This window comes from Diceros bicornis, chromosome 39, assembly GCF_020826845.1.
Source record: "Diceros bicornis minor isolate mBicDic1 chromosome 39, mDicBic1.mat.cur, whole genome shotgun sequence".
Lineage (NCBI taxonomy): Eukaryota > Metazoa > Chordata > Mammalia > Perissodactyla > Rhinocerotidae > Diceros > Diceros bicornis.
The window spans coordinates 15,889,302-15,908,883 of record NC_080778.1 but is presented as its reverse complement, the minus strand read 5'-3'; the positions used below and the strand labels follow the sequence as shown (position 1 = coordinate 15,908,883).

Below are 19,582 nucleotides of genomic sequence, written 5' to 3'. Positions count from 1 at the left end.
ATAAGCAATGAACTTATAGAACAATGTAAAGAATCCAGCCAGAAATTATTTCCCCTCAGATGTATAAGCAATTTAATATCAAGTGTACCTATTACTCCTATAGTGTTACACCAATGAGGAAACAGTAACTTGTCTAAGGATACATTGGTGAATTCTTTATTATTTCAAAACATTTTTAAAAAGTCAATGTAATGCATGTGCATTTTACAATAATATCCATAGGTTTCCACAATATAGTCAAATGAAAACAGCTGTAGTTTGATTTACTTTGAAAACTCAAAGAAATACACCTAAAGACTTCTGAATTTTCTTACATCGTCATGTTCAAATTCTATTACATGTTGAAAATTCTAGCATTTTCAGGAAGTCTATTGTACATAGGTAAAATGATAAAAATAGATTCAAGAAACGGGGAACAAAAACCCAAAACAACTTAAATTGGAGGAAAAATAATCTGGATTATCCATTCAATTTATAAGTACCTAGAGTTATTCTGGCATTTCAAAATAACCAAGCATGGTGTCCTCTAAATTGTATTCATGCATTCAAAACTTCTTTATTGTCCACTAATAAATATTGTTGGAGTTCAAAATATGGATATAGGTTATTAACTACAATGAACACGGTAGTAAAAAATTACACACATTCGCTATAATAAATTTTACATAACCAAACATTGAAATTATTTTTAATATTTAGCAAACATACTAAAATCATATACAAGAAACATTGTATTTATGACATAGGTTAAAGGAAGGGGGAAAAATCAAGTCTTTTACATTATTCAATATTCAGTGTTCACTGTTCAGTGGAGAGCAATATAGAAAAGTACTCAGCAAAATGATTATCAGTTTAAGTTACCTCTTATGACAGTTCATAAGACTAAAATCTTTACTACCCAAGGGATGTATATTAAGGTAATTATACGGTAGTTCAAAAGGGAAAAGTTCACTTTCACCTCCATTAAGTGAATATTCAAGCTAACACTGTTTTGAGTTTTATTTTCCCATTTCCCTTTCCAGTTCATTGTATTTTCTTCATAGTATTTGTTAGCAGTCATTTCATGGAACCTAATAGCAGTACTGAGGAATCTGAGAATTTTTTTTTCCTTCAGAAGTACTGAGAATCTTTTTAGCTCAGTGTAAATATCCAGTAAATTTACCTCCAATATAATCGCTTAAAAAATGAATTACTTTATAGTGGAGAAACTAAACAAACACTACCTCAGCCAGGTGATCAAGGTCAACATCAACAATGATAGGTCATGGTAATGGTATGTACCTTTGATACCATGTGATTTAATGGCACTTTACTTCTCTGGTCTTCCTTCCAAAAACTGATAACACCTGTCTAATAATGGGAAAGACATCAGACAAGTTCCAATTGAGAGACATTTTACAAAATACCAGACCAGTACTCAATACTGTCAAGATCATTAAAAAAAGTTTGAGAAACTGTCACAGCTAAGAGGAGCCTAAGGAGACATGATGACTAAATGTAATGTGATATCTTGAATGGGATCCTAGAACAGAAAACGGACATTAGGTAAAAGCTAAGGGAATCTGAATAAAGTGTGGACTCCATACAACCAATCAATATTGGTTCATTAATTTTGACGTCTCATGGGTATGTGGTATATGGAACCTCACTGTACTATCTTTGCAATTTTTCTGTAAATCTAAAACTATTCTAAAATAAAGTATAATGAAAAATTTTGTGAACACACAACCACCTTTTACTTTATTATCATAGCAAAATTATACCACCCTAATATTAAAAAGAGTGCTTTTTACTCCATGCCAATATTAACGTTTACTAATGGCCAATCTCTTATAACTTAGTTTTAGCTCTACCCCACACATACAGTCATATGCTGCATAACAACGTTTTGGTCATCAATGGACCACATATGTGACGGTGGTCCTATAAGATTAGTACCATATACTCTAGGTGTATAGTAGGCTATACCATCTAGGTTTGTGTATGCACAATGTGATGTTTGTACAATGACAAAATTGCCTAATGATGAATTTCTCAGAACTTATCCATGTCATTAAGTGACGCATGATTGTATTTATTTGGCAAATTGATATTTATATTTTTCCTATCCTTGGGAATGTTGTTTTATTTCCTTTGGAAATAAAATTTTCAAATGATTTCTCTTATTTAAACTTTGATTTAAACCTACAATATTACACACACACATGCACACACACATCTCTATATATCTGTGTGTGTGTGCGTGTGTGTGTGAATGTTATTGAAAGAACCATATTGCTTGACTGTAGATTCATTGTGATGTTGGTGAGCTGAAAACAGTGATTTTGAATCACATTAAACAAAGCAATAAGATGTTCATTTAGTCCTACATCTTAAAACAAGCTTGGTTGTATTTTTTTTGGATGAATAACTAAATCAGATTTTTAAAGTATGGTTTGAAAAAAATAGGGGGAAAGTGCATTAAAATGGCATTTAATACACACATTCCTGAAAAATGGGAATTATTATTGAGCTGGGGAACTTTGATAAAATAATAATATTATATGTAACACTTTACTCTTTCCATGTTTATTTCATTTAATTCTCATGGCCATCCTGTAAATTAAGCATTATATTCCTCATTTGAAGATGATGATGTTAAGAGAGGATAAATGATTTTCTCAAAGTCACATGAGACAGAAATGTAACTTGAAATCAAATTTACAATAAAAGCATAGTATTTGGAAACAATACTTATCAATCTGTACACTGTTGTGTGTTGCAAGGATACTATTAAGAGTGTTGCAGGGAAGATGTGAAGTAAGTTTTTTGTATCAGTTTTATTGATAAATATTTGCAGTTGTAGCAAGTGAGAAATATCTAAAATTTTTACAGATTGAATACTGTTTTCTCAGGAGAACAAACATTTTATATTGGTCAGAAATTTAAAAAGAACTGAAAACAGCACACAAATATGTGTCTGCAAAATATACTTTGAAAATTAGGGTCATAAACTGTCAGTATACATACATAGGCAAGAAGATTTTTCTGGAAATATCTTTACCATCATTCAAAACAATTTGCCAATGTATCCAGCACAAAATTTTCAAAATTCATGCTCGATGGGGTTCTATCTACAGGCATTTTAGATCTAAGAAATTTTAGGTGGCTTTCAAAAGAGTTCTTATTTTCCTATTTTCTGATTGTATTTGATATTTCTTCCTTGTATATTTCTTCCTCAAAGCATCTAATATATTGTATTTTTTGCAAATGTAATTTGTTATAATTACAATATGACATTTTTTCAATATAAGTTAAAATTGTATAGAAAAAATAGATAAATTCAAAACTAAGAATCAGGTATTATTTTAAATCAGCTTAATGGGGTGAAAATGTATTTTTGCCCCTAATAAATAAACATTATTTACCTATTTCTATAGTCCTTTTGCAAAGCTGAACTATCAGGTAAATATATTATACACATTTCATTCTGTAAGTAAGAACCTAGGCAGCATTAAAGGAAACTAATAAACACCCCATGCACCATGACCAAATATCAGAACTGGTCATCCTATGTACATATTTTAAGATTTTTTTAAAAAAGAGACCACGTTACGGTCTTGATTTTTTGCACTTCATAATGTTGATATCAAAATTATGTTTTGCTATTGTTGTTCATACCTACTGTGCGTAGAGCTGCCCTGTAACACTGTCAGGACATCTATATTACCTTTGGGTAACATAGTAACAATTATCCAGAGTGAAGAAGCAGTGTCAACCATCCATTATTAGTGTGATCTATGTACCAGATCCATTGCCGAAGAACTCTGGCTCTCCAATTTATTTATATATATTTATATATCATCTATATCCTCTACTTTTCTTTCCATTATAGACACATCTGAAGTTAGGCACTATAGAAAGCATTTGCCTCTTTCTGTGTGCATTAGTTTCTAAGGATATACAAAGATATCTTGGCAATCTAAAAGGCAAAATATACCTTTTAAAGTGCTAACTTTTCCCCAGGGAGGAATTTACTCACTAGGAGAAATCAAATTCTACTAAAACAAATATTGTGCTCTTGGAATGGTAGTATAGACACCATTGAGGGCTTTTTTGTTTGTTTATTATAGCTCTGTAATTAAAACAGAAGAAATTATATCATACTTTAAAAATTGGTAGAGTTGCAAATATACAGACATACTCTTAGATAGAAACTTTAAACATTTTGAAATTAAATGAGAAACCCACCCCTCCCCGAAAAATAGGAATTTAGCACAGAAATGCTCACATAGCATTTTTACCAACATCTGATGTGTAAATCTGCTCTAGAATCATTCTCAACACAACTTCCTAATCAGGTTTCAAAACGATATACTAACTTCAAAATCCGTACTCTACAAATGCCCAGGTTAGAGATGAGGACTCTTTATAAAGGCCCTTATCTTTTACATTTGGTAAATATTAAAGGTATTGTCAAACAGACAATTCATCTAATAGTCCAAAGTATCTTATAAAGATAACTTATGACTAGGTCACCATCATATATAGTAACAACAAGAATATAAAGTCTACATTTAAAAAGATTGATGCATGCGGTGTATCATAGTATATTACATATTTTCTAGTTACGTGCACCAATTTATTGTGCCTCAAACACAGCAAGTATGATATTACAACATACATGTGTATACATCATAGTAGCATAATAAACTCAATTCCAATCAAGAAAAAAATTAAATAATTCAGGTACAATATAATTTCACAATAGAAATGATGATTCTTTTATGTTTTTCTTCACTCTTTAGGAAAAAATATGACTTTTTGTAAATATCTTCATAGCTATCTTTTTTCAACGCATTACTGAAAACTATTATTCAAATAGTAAATATCTAATTGACGTGAATAAAATAAATCTTAACACACTAACACTTTCAGACAAAAACAGGCATTTGTTAAAAGAAATGATTATTATAAATATTTTCTATTTTGTATTTTAACTACATTTTCATAAATAAGGTATTTAAAAGTGCTGAATATGATAGGATAGTCAGCGACACCAGTGTAAACAGAACATTTTGTTTTCTACTCTGCAAACTTTTTTTTAAAATCCCATTTTGTCAAACACTGCAACAGTTAAAATATTTGCATAGGGAATAGATAATAGCCCTTTTAATCATAACTCCTGAATTCTATATAAATTAGAAAATCAAATTCACTTAAAAAAACAATTCTTGAAATGTTTTAAGTTTATGGAAAAAGAAACTTATGGTGCCAACCTTTCAAGTAAAATAAATTTTAAAAAGAAAACCCCAAACTTGTTTTTTTCTTAAAAATGTTTAATAAATTAAAAAATGAGAGGTAGTTAAAAAATGACAAAGAAAACCTATAATTTTAATATCATCCTTAATATAAGGCTAGTATTCTCAGTGGATATAAATATTTTTAAAACTTTCATTTTAGGTTACTCAACATTATATTTATTGAGTTTAATATTAAAAATACAGCCTCCAGGGGATATTAATATTTAAATGTATCACCTTGATATAAATATGACACTGACTTTTTTGTGTGTGTGTGCACAATAGATACTGTTTTCTTGAATGTCAAAAGTACATGCCAATGTCAGGCAAGTATTTTGTCTTAAAGATTTAATGATACGTATAAAAAAATAATATGGCAGCTAGAAGATTTGAGCACTGTACTGCTTTTCAATTATGGATGAAAATTAATAGTTTGGTTTCAACATTTTTAAAATAAATCATTCTTAAGATACTATGTGAAAACAGTTAAGGTCTGAAGTAGAGAATTATCTTCTTCACAACCCTTATAAAACTTTTCTTTGTTAAAAACTTAGCTTTTCATTGGATTTCACTTACAAGGAAAATATGCCACAGGAGAGATGCTATTCATCAAAATGTCTTATGATGCTACATGTAGGCATTCCTTTATTAAGTCCTTTCTTTATATTCCAAAACTAAGTTATCAAGCTTATTATTTTTTTTCTTACTAAAGTACATACTTTACACAACTGTTTTAGAACTGGAGAGCCAGTCTTTAATAAATTAATTACAGTATTGGACATCTGATATATACATAGATTCATTTTCTTCTAGTACAATTAAAAACAATATCACTCTTTGATTTGTCATTGAGATAGAATATCTTCAAATTGTTTTGTGCTTTTTTTTCTCTTTTCTTCTTCTTCTTTTTTACATAGCAAACTCTTCTGTAATGAAAATGCCACAGTTTTGGCAGTGAACAACCAGTGGAATCCCCCGTTAGGATCTTCCAACAAACAGAGATAAATAGCTCTTTTGTCAGGTACAGAAATATTGGCTTCAAAATTAGTGTACTGAACACAGTATATAGCATGAATACCATTGTTACAATGTAAAAATTGGCTTTTTCTGTCTTAGATTATATTTAAAAATGCAAACCACAGCCAACTTTTTGGCAATTATTTCTATAAGACCATATTGCACAAAAGTCCTTAAATACAGATATAAGTTATGCCATTGGATTAAATATTACAACAATTATGTGGCAAATGAAGCAGTTTTAATTCGCACATGCAGTCTCTGGAGAGACACTAGGAGACTGTTCACACGACTACAAATACAGTTTGCTTGCAAGTAGAATGAGTGCTGAATAAAACAAACTTAATTTGGCAATTCATTGTTTTATGTGGTATTTTCTCCAAACTTAACCATGGATCAACTTGATAAAAATGGAGACAAAGACCATATGGTTGTATTTTCACAGTAGCCTGAGGAATGCTTAACTGTAGTTCTCCAGGAACTCAGTTTCTGGTGTTATTTAACTACTTTTATTTCCCATCCCAGCCCTCCAAAACGATTTTTTTTTTAAATTAAAATTAAGATTCAGAAGTAGAGCTGGCAGTACTTTCAAGAAATGACTTATAGATTTGAGAGTTCAAAAACCTTGGAAAAGAATCTCTGTGCATTAAGGTGTATATCTGAAGTTGAGCATCTTCATACATGTGAGGATTAGGATCCAAGAGATTTCTATTGATCACCTCTCTAACTCGAGAATCGAGACTGACCTAAAAAGAAATAAGAGCATATACATTAAATAATATTTTTTCAAAAGATCTCCATTAAGTAACTGTAGGTTTGTGACATTTCAGAGAAACCTCAGAGTAAATCCAACTACCTAAAATCTTGAAGTTATCTTTTCAAAGGCTATATAACCTTGCATACTTTTCTCCTTCAAAAGTTGAATTAAACAAACCAACAAAAAACAACTAGTCTTTCAAACCAGAAATTTAGTTCACAGATATCTGGGGTTAACTCGGATTTATCTTTTCTATGCATTCCTCAGGAGTTATTGACAATTTCTATTCATTGTTGTGGTACCAGAGAGTGCCCTAGGCAGAATACAAATTTACCTCCTCCTATTATGTGACTGCTGGGGTGACTCTCTTGATGGAATAAGGTAAAAATCTGGCAGAGAGGAGTTCTCTGGCAAAAATTAACATGTTTATCAAATGCTGATTCCTGATAGTTTCATATCCCAACAAGTCCTACTGTGTTGAAAGTAGGAAACCAGGAATGTGGAAGGGCCTCGTAGAGCAGACCCACAGTGGGCATTCTTCATGTCTTATGTCTACCTGGCCAAGTACCTATATGGTACTTATATAGGAATGTATCCAAAGATCTCTGTACTAAAGATTAAGCAGAACAATTGGTTGAAGCGGAATCTTTGAAAGGAGAAATGTAAGTAGGGATTCAGAATACCCATTAAAGTAATCAATACAGTGTTATCTGAAAAGTGTACAGAAATTAATTCTGCCAATGATTCAGCTATTTTTTTCCCCTCACTAAATGCTAATCCTGTTGGAACTGGTAGGGCATGTTGGAAAGGGAAGTGAGGAAAAATAAATACCAGTAAGGGCATGCTTGAGGAAAGGAACTAAGCTCTGCCCTGAAATGATATGTTAGCAAAACCCTCTAAGAGGCAAACCATCACTGAATCTTGACTGGTTTCCTCATTCCCCACTGTTGAACAAGGACTAGGGCATTGTGATCCATAGTTATCTGTCTCAGGGTGTACTCAAGTCTATACAAACCTTTCATATTTCTATGCAAACGTTTTGTCATAAGTAATTTTGCAAAATCCTTTTTGGTTCTGGCTTCTTTTCTTACCCACTCTTTGGACTGAGCCTGGGGTCTGACACAGTCCCAATGACTGAAGCCACTCACATTCCATCTGGTGGCCCCAGATTCCTGAGCGTAATGGAACACGTGGAATTGGGTTGATTGATATGTCCCAGGAATGACTACTATGGGAGGATTTGTCAGGCAATGGTGATCCAGACTAAATCTCTATGGTTTAGCTAGACCAACTTATAAATAGAAAAAAAGAAAAGATATTCTGGAAATGGATCATTTAGGTTTTATTCTCTATGTTATTGCCATATGAAGTTATCAGCAAGTACAAAGTAATAAAAAGTACAGAATTTTTTTTAAGCTTTTTATTTAAAAATATTGTTTGTGTTTCTCCTCAACAGGAAAATGTTGACACTGGAGTTTAAACTGATTGATCTTATTCTGAAATGTGGTGTTAGGGTAAGATGAAGTCTTACCAAACATTCCACTGTTTTTGTAAATGGTGCTCTTACTTTCAACCTTGAGAACTTTTTGTTTCAGTGGAGAAGGAAATGCTAGGTTAGTGATAAAGAAGGTCATTTATTTCTTATATAATAGCACAATTAAATATAACAGTAGCTGGAATCATATTAATTATCTCAAGACAGAGAATAAAATAACTTGAATTATTAAATGTCTTGAGTTCTCATTGTATAATTTTTCAATTTTTTCTTGCAAATTAAAAACAGTAGTGAAATATCTACTAGTAAAGAAAGCAGTATCATTCAACATTTAGTAATCTGTAACAAAAACGCATTTGCTATTTCCATTTAAAAAATAAAATATTTACCTTAATATCTGGTTGTTTGTTTGAAAAGGCTGTCGGTCAGTCAAAAGAAGTGTAGAGAGATCAAAGAACAAAGATAAACCCCATGGGTATAATAACCTATTGTTTCATCTTGTGGCATCTTTGTGCTTCAGATTGTGGAACATCTATAATACAAGTTAGTGGAGGTGGACCCCAGCATGGGCCTGAGCTATAGTCACCCTGGGATTCAGGCACGACCGGGTGGCTTATAAGGCCATCTTATCTGGGGTCCAATGCATGAGGGACTGAGGAGGTTCCTGTAAAGAACTCATCCTAAGGGGAGAGAAAGTGGAGTAGCACAAGACAAGAGCTATCCTTGGGCAATGGAAATTCTTTCTTTACTCAGTCCTCACAGACTCACATCTAGGTGAGGGGAGGAGAGGGATGCAGTGCAGCAGTGAGTTAAAAAAAAAAAAAAGAACAACTGTGGGACAGGACAGGGCACAAGACAATACTGATAGATTTGGTGGCCTTTAACTGGCAGTTTTAGCAGCGCTGGAAACATTGGCAGTGTTGACAGGTGGCAACTGAAGTTTTAAAAAGGCATACATGACTTTGTGATAGACTTCTGTGAAGTTGGAAGCATTTATTCCCACAGGGGGTAGGAGACAGGGAAGAAGAAAAGCAAACGGCTTGCAAACATAAAAATATCCACCGGCAACTCCACAAACTTGTTGGGAGGAAACTGTAATGCGAGCTAAAGGTTCAACAAGAGCGTGGGGGTAAGCTGGGGAGAACAGAAATCTTGCTGTTGTGGCTTGGGAAAACCTGGGTCAAACTGAGTTCTATATATCATGCTTATTCTTACTAGATTTCCTACCCAATGGCAGAGAACATTAAGATAGGTGAACATTGCTGAAAGGGAACATACCAAGTTTTGACCCTGCATTTCTGTTCTAGCCATCAAGATGCAACAGGAATTTTGACTCTGTGGACATTTCTGGCAGAATTATACTGAAAATGATGAATTTCCACTAAAAGTCTTTTTCCCTCATCTAGACCCTCCCTGAAGTCAATTAAGTTAATTCCTTTAACAATTTTTTTCCTTCTTTTTTTGGTGAGGAAAATTGGCCCTGAGCTAACATCTGTGCCAATCTTCCTCTATTTTTTGTATGTGGGATGCTGCCACAGCATGGCTTGATGAGCAGTGCGCAGGTCCACACCTGGGATCCGAACCCATGTACCCCGGGCCACCGAAGCAGAGTGCGTGAACCCAAACACTACACCACCGGGCTGGCCCCCCTTGAAAAATTTTTTACACATCACGATTATGTTTTTTTCTTATGTTTTACTAAAGTTGCTTTATTTAGGATTCTTTTCTAAGTAAAATTCTGATTGTTTTTTCTTTTTCCTTTGTAAGTCCATATTAAATTATATCTTCTGCCACTGGAGATGATCTTTTTAATTTTAACTAAATTTGGTTTTCTCATGTCAAATTTTATAGATCTAAAGAATATCCGATTCTCCTATCACTTTTAATAAATTTTTACCATGTGTACTTTTAGTCGTATTACTTTGTGTTAATTATTTAGTTAAATTATTTTAGTTAGTTAAAAGTTGCAAATAAGACTGTTGGAAATTATTTCTTAGAGCTAAGATCATTGGTGGGATAGAGTGGAGTAATCAGAGTCTTGGTAGGGTCCAAGGGCTGAGAAAGTTTATCATGCTTATCTGAGGGTGAGTTCAGACATGCCGTTAAGGTTGCTATATCTCATTTTGTCTCAAGTTCTAAAGCTGCGTTCATAGAAATCTATAGTAGTGTCATGAAGAAAATACTAGACAATGGAATAACTAATCAGCATATTATAGTGGGAAGAGCTCTACATTTGGCACCAGAAGACAGTGGGCTTGTATTCTCTCTCTACCAGATATATTTCTAATGACCTTGAATGGTCATTTTACCTGAGAATCAATTTCCTTTGCTGTAAAATGGTACCATCTGTCCTAGCGGCTAAAGGATTGTTGTGAGACTCCTATTGTAATAATATAGGTAAGACCATTTTGCCAACAACAAAGTTGAAGCTCAATGTAATCATAGTAATAATAATAATTGATCATAAATATGATGACACCTTTTTGATCAAACCCAATGTCTTTATTCTTTGTATCAACTTGAATTTTCCCTACTTAGAGTGACCTTACCTGACTACCTCTACTCTAAACTACATCATTCGACCTCCACCCCCATTTTAACGTTTATCACAATTTTTAGTTACTTGTTTTTGACATGATTTGTCTGTCTTCCTAAAATGCAAGGTTTATAAGGGATAAGCCAATGTTTTTCTTGTTCACCATCATATCCCCAACATCTACCCCAGTACCTGGCTCATAGGAAATACTCAATAAATATTTTTTGAATGATAATCTGCATGCACAAAGAAATGAATCTAGGAAAATCCAGTTAAATGAGCCCTGTTTAGAAAAACTGATTTAAATCATTGAAAGTACTAAATGCATGTAATTTTGCTCGAAGAGGCATATACATGCACGCACAGAATCCACATGTCTATCACATATGCATTATTTTTAGATAATTCTGGGTTTAAATGGGTTTATTGCTTTTTTCTCCCAGAGAGCAATGGGAAGTTCAGGGTGAAATCAGAAGAAACAAACAATTCCTACTACTGTGAAAATCACCATGCAGCCGACTCCAAAAGTCACAGATTTAGTGGGTTTTAGAGCTTTTTCCATGCCACTATTCTACAAAACAAGGAAGCTGAGTCTGTAAAGCACTGAAATGAGTTACTTGGTGTCATATGGATGGTAAGGCAGCACTGAATTACAGCCCTGGTTAAGGACAATGCCATCACTAAGCAGATTTATAGGTAACTGAACACGTATAGTTTTCTTCAATTCAAATAAAAGTCTTACATTTGCTGGAGGATTTATAATTATTTCTTCATTCGATAGCCCGATGCTATTTATAGTTGGTAATAACTTTTAAATAGACTTTTTATTAAAGTTCTTTATTTTGCTGGGTTTGTCTTTTCAATACTTAATAAATATAAGCCGCCACCAGCATCTGCAATGTGCAGCAAGGCTACTATTCATCATAAATTCCACATTGTTACCTTCATTTGTTTTCTGTTTGAGGACATCTCATAAAAAGAAAATTTACTTTTTTGAAAGAAATGCTATTTTTTATTTGTGTGTAGATTTTTTTAAACTTAAAATTTGGCCCTTTCCCCTCTTGAAATGTGTAGGCCCTTTCTTCCTAAGGAACGAAAGTTCTATTGCCTCCTGATTGAAACACCTATTTTATAACATAATGCTGAAATTATTAAAAATGCATAAAACGTGCTCTTAAAACAATGAAATGCAATTTTCAGCACACTGGCTTTGTGAAGGAAATAAGTTATGTATATATAAATAATTTTAAGAATGTAGACTTTCTCCACCTTTAACAAAGAGGAACACGATAACACGAGCAAATTAAGGGAAAATGAAAGTCTAGTGAGGAAAAATGAGGTTCTGGTTAAGAATAAAATCTGGACAATTTTTTGCTATTTAGTCATTACCATTTTGTAAATTATTCAAACATTTACGTTCTTTAAAAATATTCCAAGTAGAAACAGTTATAGAATTTCAGAGGTAGAAAGGCCAGATTATCTGGCCCCCAAATGGGAAATAGATCCCAACTCCAACTGGATTGTAGTGGCTGCTTTGAGTACCGTGTTGGGAGAGATTCTGAGGTTGAATCTGGGTACAGCAGTAAGGAGGACCACGTCATTTGGTGGGGAGGATGAAGCAGGAGCATAAGACCCTTACAGCTGCCGTTCTGGATTTGGTTTACTATGCCCTGTGCCCCTTTTTATTCTTATTTTTGTAAGCAAATCAACTGAATACTGAGGCCCAGAGAAGAGAACTAATTTATCCCAGGCCATACAATGGGGTTGAAGCATAGCTAGGACAAGCATCCTATGCACCTGAATATTATTAGTTCAGTGATCTTACTACTATATAGTCAAGGCTGTCCTGATGTGACATGTGCCATCCCAGTGTTGGAAAACAAAATTCGAAGGGTGATAACTCAGTATCATCAAACAGTTAGTAATGTAGTGTGGCTGATTAGAAATCGACAAGTTTTTGCATAGAAAGGTCAGTGAGATAATAGTCCCAAAGGGGCTCTGAGATGCTGGAAAGCGCCATAATGTGAGTGTATCATTTGACATGGTTCAAGAGTACATATATCTATACCATGGCTTAAAATATAACTTTTTAACAATTCTTTTATAATTGCAAATACCTACTTTTGGTTTATTTGTTTTTGCTGCTAAATGATAGTCAAATATAAGTACTATATTGACAGGAAAGCAATCAGTTGGCTAAACAAAGGCACTTCATACAGTCCAATAATTTAGATTCTATGTCAAGAGTTATTTACAAGTCAGCACACAAGTAGAAAAATGATAAAAATTTGAATTTCACCTCTGTCCCTCTCTCTCTTTGTAGTATTTTGCAAAGATTAAAGAGTGGATAAAGAAGAGAATACCTATGGTTATTACACTAAATATTAGTCTATTTAATTTCAGAAAGGTTGTGTTATTGATCATAAAACAGTATTTTAATGAGTTTTTGGTTGAAACTCATGTTCAAAGTAAAGAAATTAGGCTAAAACAAAACTCTGTTACTTTCAAAAAAAGAATGAAAATCCAATAGTTTATACTTCCATAATCAATAACTATGATAGCTCTAAACTATGGCCGAAAAAAGTACTTTTGTGAAAATTAAGTATTTTACAAAGCTCCACAAATGAGTGACACCTGAAAATCAGGAGCTGTGAGGACAATGGGAGAGTGTTTCCCACAAAAACTAAAAATTAGACAATGCAGTCTGCAAATTACAGACTCAAAGACTCTGTAATTATGTGTCATTACAGGCAAGAGAAGCACACTTTCGGGCACATTCGGATCATTTGATATATTTGCCATATAATGCATTATTAGAATAAAAATGAGAATGAAATTAATATGCTAATAAAATTCAAGTAGAATTAGTTAGACGCTGAGGTTCTAGACAGACCAGGAACTTGAAGAATGTATTTTTAGGATGTAGAATTATAAATGGTGTTAGAAATACAAAGTGGCGTCAATAATAAAGGTATTGAGGCTACAGAAAATATTCTCCCCCCCTTATTTCTATGAATACTTTTTCTATGTTAATGCAGGAAATAAAAAATAAAACAATCTTTTGTGTATCCAATTCAAGGTTTCTCATTTTGTAGAGACAATACTACTGGAGTTCTCTGGAATACCAATGGCATTTATAACCTAACTAATAAAAATTTTTTTAATTACTCAAGTATACTTCATTAGAAGTGAAATAGTTTATATAGTATTCCAGACATAGAGATTGATAAAGTAGATACTAATTCATTGCATAGATTTTAAGGTATGCAGTGTAAAGTTGGGGCCACATCAGGTGTTGGATGAGGCACAGGTGAGCACAGCCTATTTCGAGGAGACTTTATAAATGTCCTCGTGCACAGGAGAGGGGTGTGGAGGCTAAATTCTGGGAGCAGAAAGGACCAGGTTAGGACATTTAAATGCGCAGGTAAAAATCACAGTGGTTTAGGAGAAACAGAAAAGATAAAAAGAGGGGGGGCGGCGTGGAGAAGAGAAGGCATCTAGGAACCTCTAAGTTCAAATGCTTCAAAGCACCCTGGGACTCTGTCCCTCAGTGCACCAGAGGCCTGGGCACACTACGAACCCCTGCCTCACCAAATGCTTCTAATGCTGGTAGCTGGAACATTCCTCAGGAGCAAGTTAATTTTTAAAAAGTTAATGGAAAAGTGTTCATTTGGTTGCTTGAAATGTTCTTTATTTATTAGGTACATTCTCGCAATGGGAAAAATAGCGTCTTGCACTTTCAATAACAGGAAAACTAGAATAAAGAAAATAATTGCCATTACCCATCTCTCCCCTAAAAATATTCATAAAGACCCATTCTTCAGTTCAGCAAAAATTTATCATAAGCATCAACAAACATGGCAGGTTTTTTTTTTGGAACCCCTATACTAGAGATTTTCCAACTAGTATGTATGTGGAAAGCTTGTTAAAAGTGCAGATTCCTGGGGTCTATTTCCAAAAATTCAGATTCAGAAGTCCTGGGTAGGCCTCAAGAATTTGCTTCTCAAACAGATGCTCCAAATGATTCTCATACAGGTGATCTGGCGATCACACTTTGAGAAACACTGCCCCAAAGTAAATTCTTCTTTTCCACTTTAGTTTAAGTCACAGCAAATTGTATTTAACAGGCTTCCTAATGTTAGTTCTGAAAAGCAAGTAGACTACCACACGATTCAGCCAGAGAAAAACGATCCAAGCATAGTGGGGAAACTAGCCTTCAAATACGCGTTGAGGAAGATTCACAGAATGGAATCTAAATTATCTACCCAGAGAAGCCTTCTAGCCTGTCAACACCGCATGCACTACCCAATTTGGACCGAGTTCCCTTTAGGTTCATCCTTGGTCTTAGGAAGCCCACATCAATATTTTTCAGATTTTTACCTCTTTTGGTGATAGGATAGAAATGTAATCGTCATATATCATTCTGGCCTTTTCTTCAATTACTTTTTTGTTCTGTTCTTTCTTTAAGTCTTCACAGGCAAGCCAGAAAAGTAGGTTCTCTTCACTGTATTCTGTGCGGAGGAACTCTCTGAAAAGGTTCCTTCCTGCTGGGGCCTTCATCATCTTGTCAAAATTTTGAGACCAGGACAAGACTTCATCTGTAGTGGGGTGTTGGCTGCAGAGACAGGATGGGGTTATTATCAAAGGCGACTTGGACCTCTGAACACTAGCCCAGGTAGAGAGAGGAGCAGATAGAAATGCTATTCAATTGCTGCCATCTAGTGGTCATTGTCACTCAGTCTGGCTAATATCTGCTGAGAGTAGGTTAATTATTTCTGGGTCTTGACAAAAATTCGTGTAGGCACAAGCTGCGTGTTAGGGAGCCAGGAGTTCAAATAACAAGAGGCTATACACGCTACGCACATGCTCATCATAAATTCCAAATGAAGGGTGGAAATGTTCAAACCTTAACAATATATCGCCAGTTGATAGAAATAGTCCATACATTATTTTGAAGGGCAAAATGAACTTTTTTGTTTGCATCTTATGTAGATTTTAATTTTCAAGCCATAAGATACAGTTTCTCTTTTAATCTCTGGTAGCTATTTTTTCATTTGTCACTGGATCTAAAATAAGAATACAATATGTGCATTTGTCACATATTTTCCTAAACTTTTAATAATTATTCTATTGAATATTATGAATGGTTACCCATGATGGAGTTATCACAGTTAAAAAGCACAGGGCCTTTATAATGACACTGGGGACATTTTAGATACTATATTCAGGTTTTCAGTGACTACTTTTCTGCAGAAACCATCAGTTATTACTCCCTTTGCTTATACATCAAAGAAGAGGAAGAGAGAAGCTTGGAGATTCTTATGGTTAAATTGATCCTGATCTTGCTTTCCCATTCACTGGTCTATTTAATAATTTTCCCACCAAAAATACATTTGGTCAAAGAAGTACTTAATATTTTACTTTTTCTTACCTTTTTGACCAAATATTTTAAATAGATTTGTCACTATTCTGAAATGTCTGAACTTCCCTACTCATTTAAAAAATGTTAAAAGGCAGAAAAATTACTATGAAGCATCAACATCAAAACCTCATAAGAGGCGGAAGAAGAAAGCACCTATAAGTATACAAATAACCTACTTGTATTTTAATTTTATTCTGTAGATACTGCATTTCAACTTCTCATTTTGGAGAAAATACTTGGTTAGAGTCTGTTTTGATGGAAATGGGACCAGGGACTAACTGGGTGCCCTTTCTGACCGATGTAGGTAATTCTATAATTTTCTGTGTTTTAGACTCTTCTGCTATAAAGATAGCAACTTAAAAAAATATTCTTAGAAAAGGGAAGTAAAGACTTAGGGCAATTTGAGGGGCTAATTCATGTAACAATCAGTATTTTTTGAAAGAGAAAGATAAACTCAGGCAATGTTTTAGCTGATAGCTTAACATAGCTAATAGAAAAATTGATGAAAAGCAATTTCAATCACAAAATAAGATCTCCCAGATTGAGGATGCATTCATTTCACAAAACCATTTTTAGGAGTACCAGGAAGCATGAGACAATACTTAAGCACTGAGTAGATGTAAACACTATATAAATACAGGACACAATTATAATGTGAATCACACTCACCATTCCTCTAGGACCTGGATACTCTCCATTTTTGTGGTATGTGTGGGTCTTCCTGCATTTTCCCCTCTTTCTTCGTTCCTAACAGTGAGGCTGTAATATAGTATAATACTTTATTTTGTCCAGGGAAAACCAATTGTTTAAAGAAAAGAAAAAAATTGCAGGAAAATATTTCACGGAAGAATTCTATTTTCAACCATGTGAGAATATTTAAAGTAAAAAAAGAGCAATACCATTTTTAAATGATGGGTAAGCCCGTGTCAACTAAAGGAAAGAGAATCATTATTTAATAAAATAATACAGTAAATCACAATCTCAAAAACAGATAGTATCATACATTCTGACTTCATCCTCACATAATTTGAATCACTTAAAATCTCTGAGATACTTACATGATTATCTGCTTTAATATTTGACATATATCATTATGTTACTCTTTGGTGTAACATCATTTTGACTTTTGGTTAGTTCTATTCATAGTTTGTTTTCCATTTATTTCCCCCCACTGATAGCTAAAAAGATCAAATGTGTCAGAATCTAAAACAGAATTTGCTAAATCACATCATCTTTCTATGCAGACCAGGTTTTCTGTCACCAATACCATCATTCTTCCATTCACTCAAGTTCGAACTAATGAATTTATATTTGACTTTGTCTTTGCCCTTTATCCCATTTAGTCAATCTCCAATGTCTCCAGAGGAACACCCAGTCACTCTGAGGGTTTGGATAGGAGATCCTTGGGTGAGAGGAGTCTCTGTGTCTCTAGGACATAAATTTGGGACTTCTACAGGATTACAGGAGCTGGGATAATCCCATGGGCTTTAGTGACCCAGAACAAAAGAATGAGAATTGTCCGATTCAGGTAAACAGTATCTGATCAGCGCCTTAGGGTGGAACATCCGAGGTTTTAGGTGTAGACGAGATGTAATGGGGGAGGTTATGGGCAGATACTAAGAAGCAGGGTGAGGAGGATGACTCGATGGCCTTGGAAAAGTCAAGCTACTGAATTAGCAAATTTATCCCTCTGTCTGGAAGCCAAGGAGCTTCATGAGAGCAAAAGAAGTTCAGATAACATCTCTTTCATTTGTTTACTCTTTTATTCAACAAGGGGAAATGGAAACTACTATTTTCTCGTGCCTATTAGGTGCAGGGCACTGTCATTTCACCTATAATTTTATTATCCCCATTTTATAGATGAGCAAAGTGAGGCACAGAGCTGTCTGGCAGACTGGCACAAAGTCTGACACCAAATATGTGGTATGGGTAGAACTGGAAACCAATTCTGTGGAACAATCCTGTAATATTTATTGAGTGTAATTTTTACTGAGAAAGGAGAAGGCTTCCAACAAGTAGTTATCCTTAATCTGGAAAGTTTGGTAAAGGAAGCTGAGACAATGTCTCATTAATTCAGTCTTTCACTCTCAGGAGCAAGGGTGAGGGTGGAGAGGATGTGGCAAAGGGAAGAATTTAAGGAAGACGGGCCAATCTACAGCTGAAAGTGAGACTAGATAGGAAAACTTAGTTTGGAGAAAAGAGAACCCAATAGAAACTGGGAAAGATTCTTTAGTCACAAAAAGTACACTTGAAGGAAAAATATAAGATTTAATAGCGAAATAAAGTAAGTTCTCTTCTACCAATTTCTAGGGAGAGTGGCAGATTTATTGGTGTAGAACTATGGAGAGAAAAGAGTAAACCTCTCGCTAAAGTGGTGTGGCCCAAAGAATTCTGGGAAGCAGAAACTACAGCTGATTGTTACTCAAACATCCAGCAAACTGATTGCTCTACAGGGAGGCAGCAATTTCAGAGTTAGAGCCCTCAATGCCTTCAATGCAGGGTAGCCCAGGGAAAACAGTGACGGGGGATTCAGAGAGAGCAGCACAATTGTTTAGGTCTCTGCTTCTGGGTACTGTGAACGTGTCTGCAGCGTGAGGAAGCCTAGGAAACCTAAGTTCTCCATCTCGCTACCCACTTAGGTCAGGCACGTGTTTGAGAGGAGATTCATTAACTTCTCAAAGTGTCTTTGAGTAGGAGTGCTACCCTGGAATTTGATGTATTTCCAGTAATTATGGGAAAGTGGGTGGGAGGAGGGAGGAATATACCATTGACAATATTCTGCGAAATTTCCTGGGAGAAATTAATGATGCCAAATGTACAAAATATGCAAGATTTTTGTTAATTCTAGAAAGATCATATTTAAATAGGAAATTGCCGAGCTTTACTGAGCTTATATGTGTGTGCACACACATAGTAAGGAACCATAAAAAGACTAGAAAAAGAGCTCCCTCTCACTGATTAAATAATAAACTTCTTGAGAATTTGTTACATTTCCACACAGTGTCCCTCAGAGTGTGCCACACAAATGCAGGTATACTTTATTTATGCAACATCTTTGAAAAATTTTATTCTC

The 19,582-nt window shown here is 34.3% G+C and overlaps 1 protein-coding gene across 2 annotated transcripts in view; it reads right to left on the bottom strand.

Moving 5' to 3' along the window:
* Positions 1-5,349: 5,349 nt before the first annotated feature.
* RGS17 (regulator of G protein signaling 17) overlaps positions 5,350-19,582 on the bottom strand; it is a 108,073-nt gene continuing 93,840 nt past the window's right edge. For both annotated transcript variants that reach the window (XM_058534125.1, XM_058534126.1), the window contains 3 exons: positions 17,179-17,268; positions 15,468-15,702; positions 5,350-7,045 (listed from right to left, as the gene is read on the bottom strand). In XM_058534125.1, the coding sequence (XP_058390108.1) occupies positions 6,857-7,045; positions 15,468-15,702; positions 17,179-17,268 (514 nt within the window). In that variant the 3' untranslated portion in view covers positions 5,350-6,856. The remainder of the gene's footprint in view (positions 7,046-15,467; positions 15,703-17,178; positions 17,269-19,582) is intronic.